Source organism: Martes martes (genome assembly GCF_963455335.1).
Source record: "Martes martes genome assembly, chromosome: X".
Lineage (NCBI taxonomy): Eukaryota > Metazoa > Chordata > Mammalia > Carnivora > Mustelidae > Martes > Martes martes.
In genome coordinates this window covers 33,671,186-33,685,284 of record NC_137897.1, presented here as the reverse complement: position 1 = coordinate 33,685,284, position 14,099 = coordinate 33,671,186, and the positions used below count along the sequence as shown (strand labels likewise).

At 48.8% G+C, this 14,099-nt stretch overlaps 1 protein-coding gene across 3 annotated transcripts in view; it reads left to right on the top strand.

Annotated features, from left to right (window-relative positions):
- Positions 1-13,191, top strand: part of BCOR (BCL6 corepressor) — a 50,299-nt gene extending 37,108 nt beyond the window's left edge. For 2 of the 3 annotated variants that reach the window (XM_080794780.1, XM_080794779.1), the window contains exons 11-16: positions 1,944-2,110; positions 3,300-3,445; positions 3,913-3,990; positions 4,185-4,341; positions 5,560-5,847; positions 13,051-13,191. In XM_080794780.1, the coding sequence (XP_080650906.1) occupies positions 1,944-2,110; positions 3,300-3,445; positions 3,913-3,990; positions 4,185-4,341; positions 5,560-5,847; positions 13,051-13,072 (858 nt within the window). In that variant the 3' untranslated portion in view covers positions 13,073-13,191. Of the gene's footprint in view, positions 1-1,943; positions 2,111-3,299; positions 3,446-3,912; positions 3,991-4,184; positions 4,342-5,559; positions 5,848-6,199; positions 6,791-13,050 lie in introns of those variants that run through there. The other variant, XM_080794781.1, reaches the window with a different exon arrangement.
- Positions 13,192-14,099: the final 908 nt, after the last annotated feature.

Sequence of the window (14,099 nt, the reverse complement as noted above, 5' to 3'; positions counted from 1 at the left end):
CCTAACTAGACTGGGGCTTTCAGGCTGCTCATCGCAGCTGGATTGCGTCCCTCTTGCAGGGGCCCTCTTGGGCCTTCTGAATCTTCCCCAATGACCAGGTGCCAGAAGACTTAAGCTGTAAGTCTAGCACGTGATGTCCGTTGAACTTGGGGCTCTTAATCTCTCCAGACCTTAGTTTCCCCAAGCATGGAAGGAGAACAGTGCCACCTTCCCTTCCGGCTGTCGCGGAGGTTACTGTGGGGTAACAGGTGACATCCTCATTTGGGGAAACTGACAAGTGCTGAATATATCACAGCGCAGTGATGGCAAAGCCCTGTGGCCGTCCTGTGCCTGCTACCTCTCCTGCTGCCCTCCCGGAGAAGGGAGTCAACTTACCTACCCATCAGCTTGGCCGTCCTTTGATTTCGAGCCTCGAAATCAGCCTGGTAGCGATGGGGGTTTCCAGGTGAAGGCCATAATTGTCAGAGCAAATAAACCCCGGTTGATAGGACACCAGGCAGGCCGCCGGGACCCGGGTAAATTGATCTGCGCACAGCAGTCGGTGGCGCTCGGACCTGATCTGGAGCCACGTGACGAGGCCTCTCCCTGGCTGGGGCACACAACTCATTAGCTTGCAGCCGTCCACTCGAGTCTGGCTAGTGAGGGCCTGCTAAAAGAGCAGCAGCTTCATGCGGTATCCTGGATACGAGGGCTCGGGGCAGGTGGCCTGGGAGCCCGGAGGATTGTGGGCTTTCTGGCAGGTTGGGCTCCCAAACGGAGAAACGTATCTGTGGGCATGCCTTCTTTCTTCCGCCTCCTGTTTCGGAGGGGAGCTGCTGTGGTGTGACCTGAAGCCACAGGACACTGATGGCCAGCTCTGCCAGCATGCCACATGAGGTTCACGGGGTGAGCATATGGAACATTCTAGTTAGCTCCCAAGTAAGTGGTCGCTTTGGATAGGGCCTAGGAAGGGCCTGAAAGGTTTGTAGATCCCAGCTTACATCTGTGGGTGGCGGGAATGACCCCTGTTTGGGGTTTAACAGAGGAGTTATTTCAAAGTTGTCACAGGGAGGCCTGCTCGGGCCCCATCTAGCTCCCCCTTGGCAAGTAGACCGTGTGTAGGCCAGCCCCGCTCAGCCCCAGCTCTGGGAGCCTGACAGCTCTCTGCTGGGCATGACTTGTAGGAGAGCAGGGCCGTGTGTTTTCTGGTGGCAGATGTTGTTCTGTGTGTTTGAAAACTTTCTTAATCAAGGTAATAAAACATGGAATAAATTACTGCTCTGCTTACCAGGAGCGGTTCATATTAATATTTTAACACACCAAAGAAGTCAGATTAATAACAGTGATTCTAACGCAACCCGTTGACACAGAATACTTTCTGAGATGGCGGGGGGAAGGGCGGACTTGTTTTGTTTAGTTCTCGAGACGCGTAGGTTGCAGCGTGCGGCTTTTCGGATCCCTGTCTTTATTAACTTAAGTAGCTATGCAAATATCCCATATTGATTTTGCTCCCAGTGGGGCGGCACAAGGTGAAGGAGAGGCTGGGGTTATCTGAAGTGTGTCCCGTCCTTTCTCGATGTTCAGCCGTGGTGCAGAGAGAGCCTCTCTCTTGGACCCTGCTTACCCCGCAAGCAGGAGCACGGGGGGACTTGGCTGACCTAACCCACCGCCCCTCCTTGTCTGTGTGAAGGAATGTTCTCTGGCTAATTTAATCTCTGTGCATCGGTCATCTGTACTTTTTACCTTTTTCTCTCCACTACCACCTACTGAATGCACCCACGGACTCCGTCACACGTGCTCTTGACACCTTCACCAGCACAGCCCCCACCGGCCCGAACTGCTCTTGGGCTCAGGGACCCAGGGGCACGTGCGTGCACCTCTGAGAGTGGGCACTGCCAGGGTCTGGAGGGGTCACCCTTGTAGGCACAGGGGTCTGATGGCGTCCCCCTCCCGCTCCACTATAGGAGGTGGTCTTGTACTGCCTAGAGAACAAGATCTGTGATGTGAACCATCGAGACAACGCGGGCTACTGCGCCCTGCACGAGGCTTGTGCAAGGGGATGGCTCAACATCGTACGACACCTTCTGGAATATGGCGCGGACGTCAACTGCAGCGCCCAGGATGGAACCAGGTCAGTGGCATTGGTTCTCGGGGCATGGGGAATACTCCAGAAGGAAGGTGGAGAGCGATAACCTAAGTACATTGATGGCGGAGTCTTCCAGAACGGAATCAAGCAGACCTTTGTGGCAAACGTAGATGGAACTCTAAAAATTACTAAGGGCTGCCCTGGACTGAAAGTCCTGAAGATGTCAGAGCTTGTGTGATAAACTGAGGGTGTCGCTTTTTAACCCCTACCCCCTTTGTCAACATCTGTGAAATCACCATGTGTGAAATAACGTGTGAATAGGTAGTCTCAGGAGCACATACAGACAGAGGGCCAACGGCCACTGGCTCCGTAGGACCTGCTATGTCCACTGGCATCCCCACGCCTGTCCCCTACCCTGTCCTTGACCTCAGGTCAGAGGCCCAGGTCGAAGTCAGCCCTAGCTTCTTTCCCGGTTGCATGTGGGATGCAGCCGGGAGGCAGGGCCTAGGGTTTTTCTGACAGGGGTAAAATTAGCAAAACTGCAAGGTATTTGGTGTCTCGTGGTTTCCAAACAGGATTCCCCCAAGATGGGACTGCAGGCAGCATTCTGACCCCAGTGGACAGGGGCCAGAAGACTGTACCCTCCCGAGATCTCACTGCCCCTGCCCCGCCCGGGACTCTGCTTCTGGGCCAGAGGCGGGCTCATTCATCTCTGAACTGCTGGCACGCCGCTTTCTGGAGAGGCTCCACTTTGTACCTAGTTTTCTTTTTTAAAAAGGAGTAGGATTTACCCTTTATTACTTTTATTATTATTATTATTATTATTATTATTATGGTAGAACAATTGCTTGGCTTTTTGGCTTCCATGATGGTGTGAGTCCCTCACCCCGACCCCACCCCAGCCCTAAATTCTTTTTTCCCAGTCTGTGTCACTACTTCAAGTTCATTGAAAATAGTTTCATTTTAGCTTGAGTTCCCCCTTGGGCCCTGGATTAAAATAGATTTGCATTTGGGAATTGGGCTTGAAATTGGCCCTTCCACCTGCTTCGGAAAGGGTTATGTGTAGAAATAGCAGAGTAAGTCCTTGCTTGACCTTGGGCCACTCCCGGGGCCTCCATTTCCCTGTCCTGAATGGCAGCGGCTCAGCTCCTTGGTGAAGAGGGTGCCTGCGAGGCCTGACGCGCACACGTCCGGTGGCGAGCACAGATTTAATCCTAATACGCGTGTCTCCTAGACCTCTCCATGATGCCGTTGAAAACGATCACTTGGAAATTGTCCGCTTGCTCCTCTCCTATGGTGCTGACCCCACTTTGGCTACATACTCAGGTAGAACCATCATGAAAATGACCCACAGCGAACTTATGGAAAAGTTTTTAACAGGTACGACAAACTTCAGGAGATGGTCTTAGTAGTCCAGCTGTTTTCTATGGTTTCTTCACACACTTCTGTCGGGGGACTGCCCCTTCCTCACGGGGCCCGCTTTCCTTCACTTTAAGGGACACTTGCTGGGGAAAGTTAGTCTGTCCGAGAACGGATACGTAATTCAGAGGACAGATACGTACTGTCTTTGCCTACGAGGGCTGAGAAAATTCTTTGCTTACCCATCTAGCCTTTTTGGTGGGCCGGGGGCAGGGAGGGTGGTCCGTCTGTCTGGAAAGCAGGTGGACGGGTATGTAGGTCTGGGCCCACGTGGCTGAGAACAGGGAATTGGAAGCATTGCCCAAGAGCGAGCACTGTGGGGTAGACAGGAAGCGCTGCGCGTGCCAGCCCTCACAGGGAAATGCCCCCTACCTTGGCCAGCGTTTCATTCTCCTACGGCGGGTTTTATCTTGTTTTTCTCCTTCCAGATTATTTAAATGACCTACAGGGTCGCAATGACGAAGACTCCAATGGCTCTTGGGAATTCTATGGCAGCTCTGTGTGTGGTGAGCAGTTGTCCTTTTCCGTTCAGTGGCAAGTGAATGAGTTACAGAACTTTCTGGTGTGGGCGAGGGCTGGTGGGCAGCGGGTGCTATAAGCAGGACTGAGTTGGGCAAGTTTTTCAGAGTCCTCTTTTGACAACAGCCGACCTCTCGCGGCTGCTTGCTGATATCTTTCTGTCTCATCTGCCCTCCCTTAGAACCAGATGACGAGAGTGGCTATGATGTTTTAGCGAACCCCCCGGGACCGGAGGACCAGGATGACGACGATGAGGCCTACAGCGATGTGTTTGAATTTGAGTTTTCGGAAAGCCCCCTCTTACCGTGTTACAACATCCAAGTGTCTGTCGCTCAGGGGTGAGCATGGCTGTCACGTGCTTGAGAACTAGCTGGGCTGCTCGGGGGAGGGGGAGGGGCAGGGGTTAGAAACCCCTTTCAGCAGGTGAGGGTGGGTGGGTGAATGAATGCCGTGAACCCCACATTTCTAGAAAAGGTGTGTGGGGGGAGTATAGCATGGTCTAACTGCCCTTATCAGGGACCCCCCCCCCCCCCCGCCGCCAAGGACATTGAATTCAGTGACTGGAATTTCACAGAAGAGTTGGGGCACCTCGGGTCCTTAAGTCACTAAACTTGGAAAGGGGTCCTCTTCAGGAGCCCCCCATAACATGCCACTGTAGGGACCTTCCAAGACATTTGCAGTCTGTTGGCCTCTGCTGATATACCCCCTTCTCATGTAAGACCGAAAAGAACATTCTGTGGTACCTGGGATCTTGAGTGTCCTTGGACATGGCTAGACCCAGCCTTGCCCTGATGGTTGGGCCCTGGGGCCGCAGATGACCAGTCCCTTGGGGGTGTGTACACGACAGGGGACTCTTTGGCTGCATGTTGACACAGGTGCTTAATGAGTAACCTCCTCCTCAGATTCCAAAGTCGTAAACACGCATGCTGCTACAGTGACATGTTATTCGTGATAGAAGTCCTAAAGCCTGGCAGGGTATCTGGGAGGAATGTCACACCTTCCTTCTCAGAAGCGACACTCCCAGGAGTCCCGAGGGGTGGGGGTGGAGGCGCAGGCATCGGGAAGGGAAGGCCAGCCGGCCAGCCTCCTGTGTTGTGTTGATAATGCTTCCCTTCGGGAGGGTTGGGGCAGAGGACAGGAGAGACCCGAGGGGCCTCTGTGGGTGGCGGTCGGGCTGGGATACAGAAGGCTTCCCACGGTGATCAGAGTGAGGTGCTCGCCCTGGAGAGGGGTCACCCGAGAGCTGTGGCCAGAGTTGCGTGAGCAGGTGTTTGCCTGTCAGCCTCTGGCCACCCCAGGACTCCCCGAGATGAGGCTTCTTTCAAGGTGCTGTCCCTGCTCCTGTCTAAGTCCGGCCGGTCCTCTCTCGATGGTCGCTTCACAAATCCAGATACATCCCACCTCCTCACCAGTTCTTCTGGGGATGGTGAGACCCGGGGTCGGGGTCCCGGCAGGGTCCCCACAGGAGCGGCCAGCCCATCCTCGTGGGGGTTCCTAGCTCCAGGCACCTTCAGCTTGCCCCAGAAGCTCGAGCCACTCTCCTGTCTCATCTGCAGGCCTCGAAACTGGCTGCTGCTCTCGGATGTGCTCAAGAAGCTGAAAATGTCCTCCCGCATCTTCCGCTGCAATTTCCCCAACGTGGAAGTTGTCACCATCGCCGAGGCCGAATTTTACCGGCAGGTGTCGGCCAGTCTCCTGTTCTCGTGCTCCAAAGACCTGGAGGCCTTTAACCCCGAGAGCAAGGAGCTCTTAGACCTGGTGGAGTTCACCAGCGAGCTGCAGACTCTGCTGGGCTCGTCCGTGGAGTGGCTGCACCCGAGCGACGGGGCGTCAGATGACTACTGGTGAGCTGGCTGGGCCCGCCGTGTACAGTGTGTCATAGTGTTAATCTCTGTGCATATGTGTCATAATACGACTATTTCTGTAAAGAAAGGACACTATTACATAGGAAAATATCTCTTCTTTATATAAGAGAAACGACTCCACAGTCAGAAGGACTTAGTAACGTGTTCTGTTTCTGTCTCTGTTTTGGTTTTCTCTTGTTTTCTTGTTTGTTTTTGTTTCTCCTTTTTAAACCTCTCCATCGGTTTGTATGAAGTTGTTACAATGTCTCTTCACTTTTCAAATGCATACCTGCTTCTGGGATATGTTCGTTTCTACTTGGAACATTAGTTTTCTTTTCATTTCTTTTTTAAGGAAAACAAAAATATGAGGAAAAGGAGCTGCACGCTTGGACTCAGTGTCCCACAAAGCTCCCGTGACCGCGACCACCATGGTTTCAAGTGTGGCCACAACCCCGTGGTTGGTTTGGGGGCGTGAATTGGGTGAAGGCACTTGGCAATTGTTGTAACTTTTATGTTATGTTTACAGAGTACCTGCTCAGGCCAGGGAAATGCTATTGGATGTAATCCAGTAGCGTGTAATATAAATTCAGACCATAGCCACACACAACAACTAATTGTATGAAACTTTTATATCCTAATTTAAAAGCTGTGAAATTAGTTTTCACGCATCAAACCGGATTGTTTATATGTTTAAACATTTTATGCTCTTATTTAAAGAAGACTTTGAGCTATTTTTTTCTGTACCCTGTAAAATATTGAAAACTAACATAATATGTTGAGGTTGCTTGAAAATGTACATAAAACTAAAATTTTCTGAATTGTGTGTTTATGTTTGAAATCTGTGTTTTAACTTTGTAAGTAAATTCTCTGCCTTTGTATTTATATTTTACAAAAATTTTCTTAAAAGGCAATAAACCTGTTGAGGAAAGGAGAAAACAGAAGCACCTTGTCTCCCATGTTTCCCTACAACATTACTGTTGTCACAGATGCTTTTTAAGTGACAGTGATGGTCAGGCCCCCACAGAGAACTTCAGAGGAATCTGTAGTGCCTAGAAACCAAAGCAGACGGAAGAGTTCAGGGGACTTTACTCTGAACAAAGTTTTGAGGCCTATTCTAAATACATTTGGATGTCTCTCGGATCCTTCTCTTCCCAGCTTTTTCTCTTGATGCCCAGGTACTCCCTTACATTGTCTTTGGCCATGACGGCGGCGGACTGTAGTAATTCCATCATGGCCAACCCTTCATCTTTAGAGGAGCGATCCTTCCAGAAACCGGGAGCATTGCGTCCCTTCTCTCTCCAGACCTCATGTCTTTTTGGTACCTTTTGCAGTCCAGACCTATAGTTTTGACCACCCTGACACTCAACCGCCCTTCCTTTTCCAGCAGTATCTGTGCTGGGTTCTCTCGGTTGGCGCTCAGTTTCTGTCCCATGTCCTTTTACATCCTTCCTTCATTGCAGAGGCTGGAAAGCTGAGAGCTGCTAGACTCCCTTGCAGCTAGGATCTCAGCATCTGTTTGGTTTGGAAGGCAGAGGGAGGGAGAGGCATCCTCCTGCTCTGGTAGCTGCCGACAAGCCTGGAGAGCTCATTGAGACACACTGGCTGGCTGGCGTGACTAGACCAGCCTTCCAACATCGAGTCTTCAAAAGCAGTTGGGGCCGTGGCAGCCGCTTGCCAATGCCCGGATGACAACCCTGGCGGATTATAGTGGAACCCAGGGGGTCCCTCCCAAAGATTTTATAAGCATGTGCTTCCTTGTATCAAAGCCGCTGGTGCTCAGAATGCCCTGAGTGCTTTCTGGGCCTACATGGAACGCTGAGAACACGAAAGTAGAGCAGATGGACCGAGGCGCTGGGGGCTGGGAGGAGGCCGCAGGGATGATACGGTGGAGTGGGGTCTCGAAGCGCGCAAAGGGTGGCGTTGGCAGGCCTCAGCAGGCGGGAACAGCGAGGCAGAGCTGGGAACGGAAACATCTAGCACCATCGGATAGCCTGGCGTGTGCAGTGAGAGAGCTTCTTGTTGGGGAAGGCTTGGAGTACCTATAACATTTGGGATGGGTCCTGAAGACAAAAGGCAGCCAACAAGTGGTTTTGATCTATTAATGCTTCCGGGAGTGCCCGGATGGTTCGGTCGGTTAAGCATCTGCCTTCAGCTTGCGCTGATCTCGGGGTCCTGAGATCAAGCCCTGCATCATGTTCTCTGCTCAGCAGGGAGCTTGCTTCTATCTCTGCCTCTCCACCTGCTCTTGCGCGTGCGTGTTCTCTTTCTCTTTCTCAAATAAATAAATAAAAATCATTAACGCTTCCATTTAGAAAAAAATCCACTTTCATTGTTAAGAAAACAATCCATGCCTTTGGCTAACTGAACATTTAATAAAAAATAAGTAGCCCCCCCCCCAAAATAAATAAAGTTCTTTTGAGCAGTAAAAAAAAAAACGGAGGGAGGTGGGGCACCTGGGTGGCTTAGTGGGTTAAAGCCTCTGCCTTTGGCTCAGGTCATGATCCCAGGGTCCTGGGATTGAGCCCCTCATCGGGCTCTCTGCTCAGCAGGAAGCCTGCTTCTCCGTCTCTCTCTCTACCTGCCTCTCTGCCTACTTGTGATCTCTGTCAAATAAATAAATAAAATCTTAAAAAAAAAAAAAAAAAGAAAGAAAGAAACGGAGGGAGGGAGGAAGGAAAGAAGGAAACCACACATTTCAAAAATACAGGCTCCTGTCCTCCCTCCCAGCCACATTTTCTGCCCATCTCCCACTCAGGTATCACAAAGAACCCGATAATCATATGCCGAGTTCTTGTGTTTTAGGAAGTCACTTCCAACAGCAGGTGAGAGTGGCAAAAAGGTAAAAACAAATAGCAAGACCCGTCACCCAGGCCCTCGGAGATAATTGAAGCACAGGAGGACCAGTGACCCCAAACCAAAGGAAAGAAGAATGCCAAGGCATTCAGCTCTGTAATAGTTTGGGTTAAACTAACGACAAAGGTAGTTTTATATTTGGGCCGGAGGCAAAGGAGGGCTCAAGGCCAGCTGAGGTTCCATCCCAGATGAGGGGCATTTTTAGTAATCAGGCCAAGAAAACAGGTGGGAGCCCCAGGTTTAAGGGATGGGTGGGGGAGTAATGCACTTGGTTCAGGAAACACTGGAGGCGGTGGTTCCCGCGGCTGGAGGAGCGTTAGAGAGATAAAGAACGAGGATTGAACCGCCAGCATGTGTGGAAACACGGATGAAGGAGGGCCCAAGCATTGACCGTGGGTACAGAGGAGATAGCACAGGTCTAGAAGCTCCCCTGTGGGAATCAAGGGGACACAGGCGTAGACCGTGAAGACGCAGGGTAAGACATGGAGACCCCCGTGGCTGCGGTGGGACCACAGGGAGAGCGAGTCAGTCACTGCTCACCCCGGACAGAGGGCAGAGGTATGGTTCCTTCTGCTTCTGAAGGCGTCCCTGAAGGTGTCCTGTCCCTCTCCCAGGTAGACTGTGGCTGTGACCGCTGGAACCTGAGCAGCCTCCCTCGACCAAGAAATGTGGGAGTCAAATTCTCCATGTGTTGGGTCCCCAAGGCCCTGGAGTGACAGAGCCACCACCCCAGCCCTGCCCTCCCCTGCCTGGCTTTTATGTGGGAGACAAGGAAGTGATGATGTCGAGCCAGGCCACTGTTAATTTTGAATTGTTCTACTACTCCACCCAAATCTCACCTTCATCTACTTCCCACCTGTGTGAACTTTGAGTTTGTTCTCTATTGGCAAATTGTCCTAATAGTTGTTCATAGTAAGGGACCAGAGACATCCAAGTCTCTATCAATGGGGTTTTCTGGGTAGATAGTTCAATGAAAAGACAAGGTGAAGAAAAGTAAGCATGGTTTCATGCTGTTCAAGTTGGGAATGGGGAATTAACCCTAGACACATATCTGTTTTATTTTAAAAATGAAACACCTTTGAAAAAAATGCTTACGTCTGGGGAAAATAGAGCTGGCCGCAAGTGAAAGAGGATAGAAGCTATGCATCTCTGAATTTCCTTATCGTATAGATTTGACTTTAGAGTTTCTGTAGTTTTCAACTGTAAGCAATGCCTGCAAATCAAAAAGCAAAAGGAAGCAAACCTAACTTGGACCCCAGTTGGTAGCACAACCACACAGGGAAAGGATGATTTCAAGTGACTTTAGAACACAATCAATTGATTATATAATCCTTTGTGGATTTACCTTGAGGACAGAAAAGGGCAAAAAAAACAAAAACAAAAAACATTTCAAATGTGTTTCGGTAATCCTATCCTTGGTGGTGGCATCCGCATTGTTATTCTGAGCTGGTCCTGTTTGTGTTGTGAGATAAAGCAGAGAAGTATCTGTTGTTGTTGGTAGCTGAGATTTGCAGTGAGGGAGAAGGGAGATGCAAATGTACGATTGGTGAGGTTGAATACAAATTACACAGTCCTGAAGCTGAATTAGAAGTAGTATCACTATGAAGTCGTGATGAATTTTATCTTAAAAAAATATATCGGGAAAAAAAAAAAAAATATATCGGGGCGCCCAGCTGGCTTAGTCGGCAGAGCACGTGCCTCTCAATCTCAGGGTCGCAAGTTCGAGCCCCACATTGGGTGCAGGGGTTACTTAAAAATAAATCTTTAAGAAATATATTTCGTTCCAAAAATATATATCGTAGCTCTGTCTACTGAAAAGGCCCAGAAACAATGACCTTTAGAAATGGGCACCACTATGTCACAGACTGTGGTTTCTAAATACCTTATCCCACTACAAAGAATTGAGCTCCCTTCTAGCAATGGTTGACTGCAGTTTGGGGAGGGAGACAGTTGGAGGGGAGTATAGGTGTACACAATCAGCTGGTGGGGCTTTATCAGGAAGACAGCAGCCAACTTGGAGAAGCCCCCCGATAGGATAAATGTGAGCCTCCCGAAGGGAAAACATGTCACCTCCTCTGAAGTTGTCTTGCTAAAAATTTGAATCTGAAGACTGATCAAGGCTCTAGAGCAGTGGTCCCCAATAGAAATATAATGTGAGGGGGGCCTGGGTGGCTCAGTGGTTGGGTGTGTCTGTCTTAGGCTCAGGTCATGATCCCAGGGTCCTGGGTTGGAGCCCCATGTAGGGGCTTTCTGCTCAGTGGGGAGCCTGCTTCTCCCTCTCCCTCTGCCTGCAGCTCCCCCAGCTTGTGCTCTCTCTTTCTCTCTCAAATAAATAAAATCTTTAAAAATAATAATAAACCATTAAAAAAAACCCAACATATATTTTGCGCACACACACACACACACACCACTTTCTAATTTCCACTGGCCACATTTCAAGTGCTCGATAGCCCATGTGGCTAGTGGCTACCATATTGGACAATGCGGGTCTCTATCTAATCACAATTTACAGGAAATACAGGGGCAGAAGAACATGGTAGGATGCTATGGGCATGAATTCAACCCAAGTCAGACTGAGGCTCTACAAGACACACGATTCCATTTCCTCAAATAAAGTGTAAAGAGGAAACATGGAGGGGAACCTGCAGACTAACAGACTTAAGATAAACACTAAGAGTTGTGGAATATGGATCTCAGAGTCTTATTTGAACAAACTAAGAAACAAAATATTTGTGAAAACCAGGGGTGCCTGGCTGGCTCAGTTGATAGAGCACACAACTCTCAATCTCAGCGTGTCCTGAGTTCAAGCCCCACGATGGGCATTGAGTTTACTTAAAAATAAATTGGGGCGCCTGGGTGGCTCAATCGATGAAGCTTCTGCCTTCGGCTCAGGTCATAGCCCCACGTCGGGCTCCCTACTTAGCAGGGAGTCTGCTTCTCCCTCTGCCCCTCACCCCACTCTTGTGCTCTCTCTCTTGCTCTCCTTCTCTCTCTCAAATAAATAAAATTGTTAAAATTAAATAGAATTTTTAAAAGATACATTTGTGAAAGCCAGGGAAATAGAAACACTGAACATTTTTGGTGGAGTCCTTATCTTTTAGTAAAAACGCTAAAATATTTATGAGTGAAATAAGAAGATATCTGGGATTTGCATCAAAATCATCTGGGAGGAGGGGTAAGGAAGGAGGTATAGACGAAACAAGCCTGATCATCTGTTGGTAATTGTTGAAGCTGGTGATAGGTACATGGGGGGTTATTTCCATTATACTCTTTTTCTCATTTTAGTTGTATTTGAAATTTTCTACAATAAAAAAATTTTTTATGGGGCACCTTGGCTGGTTCCATTGGTAGAGCATGCAACTCTTGACCTCACGGTTGTGAGTTCGAGCCTCACATTGGGTGTGGAACCTGCTTAAAAAAAAAAAACGTTAAAAAAATGTTTTAAATGAACATCAGTACTTATCTTTCAGAGTTGTCAGAATTAAATGTAGAGCACCAAGCACAATGCCCAATAGATACTAGGCACTGGATAAATGTTTAGGTTCCTCCTCTTATTTTATTTAATTTTTTAAAAAGATTTTATTTATTTATTTGACAGACAAAGATCACAAGTATGCAGAGAGGCAGGCAGGGGGGTGGGAGGGAAGCAGGCTCCCCGCTGAGCAGAGAGCCCAATGTGGGGCTTGATCCCAGGACCCTGAGATCATGACCTGAGCTGAAGGCAGAGGCTTAACCCACTGAGCCACCCAGGCGCCCCTAGTTTCCTCCTTTTAAAAAAGCTGGACACTTGGGGTGCCTGGCTGGCTCAGCCAGTGGAGCATGTGACTTGGGATTGTAAATTTGAGCCCCACGTTGGGTGTGGAGATTACTTAAAAAAATCTTGGGGCGCCTGGATAGCTCAGTCGGTTAAGCATTTGCTTTCGGCTCAGGGTCATGATCCCAGGAGTCCCAGGATTGAGCCCTGCGTCGGGCTCCCCTGCAGGAGTCTGCTTCTCCCCCTGCCTCTGCCTGCTCATGTTGTCTTCTCTCTCTCTCTCTCAAATAAATAAATAATTTTAAAAAAAAGTCTTAAAACTGGGGCATCTGAGTGGCTCAGTGGGTTAAACCTCTGCCGTCGACTCTGGTCATGGTCTCAGGGTCCTGGGATTGAGCCCGAATCGGGCTCTCTGCTCCTCGGGGAGCCTGCTTCCCCCTCTCTCTCTGCCTGCCTCTCTGCCTACTTGTGATCTCTGTCAAATAAATAAAATCTTTAAAAGAAAATTACTGCAAAGTTACCTTGAACTCTACTTAGCAGATTTCCTGTAGTGGTATTTGTATTGTCATTCTGAATGTATTTTGTGTGCATTGTAGGACAAAGCAAAAACATCGGTGATGTTGGAAACCATTGTGTGAGAAGAGATATACGAACATAGAACGGAGGAAAGAGAAAATACCTTGTGATGTCGGATTTGAATTGTCAACTCAAGATTAAATAAAACAAATATGATGTGGATTTTTAAGGTCTCTCTACTAAAAAGTCCGAAAAAACATTGATGCTCCAGTAACAATGAGCACATCAAGTAGTAAGTTCTTGGTTTCTAAATACCATTCTCCATCAAGAACCAGGAACTGCTTGAAGAAATGGCTGCCCCCGAGTCTGTAGCAAGGAGCCTACAAAGTGAGCCTTGCCTGTGGGGGACAGACTGACATGTGTGTTGAGTCCAGACACGGCATCGTCTCCATAGTGTTCTTGTCAACAATGTGTAACCCGAATCCTATCATGAGGAGACGGACAACTAGCCTAGCCTTCCTTTATTTTATTTTTATTTTTTTTTTAAGATTTTATTTATTTATTTGACAGACAGAGATCACAAGCAGGCAGAGAGGCAGGCACGGAGAGAGAAGGGGAAGCAGGCTCCCTGCTGAGCAGAGAGCCAGATGCGGGGCTCTATCCCAGGACGCTGGGATCATGACCTGAGCAGAAGGCAGAGGCTTTAACTCACTGAGCCACCCAGGCGCCCGCCTTCCTTTATTTTTATTTTTTAATCCATTCATGAAAAGCAAACGCAGAAGGGAATGTTCTGGATTAGAGAAGATGAAGAGACAAGGCAATCAAATGCAACACATGAAACTTGTTAGAATTCTAGGACAGAGAAAAAAGTTGCTATAAAATTCTTTGAGGGGGCACTTGGGTGACTCACTCAGTTAAGTGTCTGACTCTTGGTTTCAGCTCAGGTCATGACCTTGGGGTCATGAGATCAGGGAGAGAAGACTTGGCACAGTTTGCTTAGAATTCTCTCTCTCCCTCTGCCCCTTGCACTCTCTCTTGCTCTCTTTCTAAAAACAAACAAAATCTTTAAAAAGTATAAATAAAACACTTTGGGGACTACTGGAGAAATTTTAAAAAATCAATCTTAATG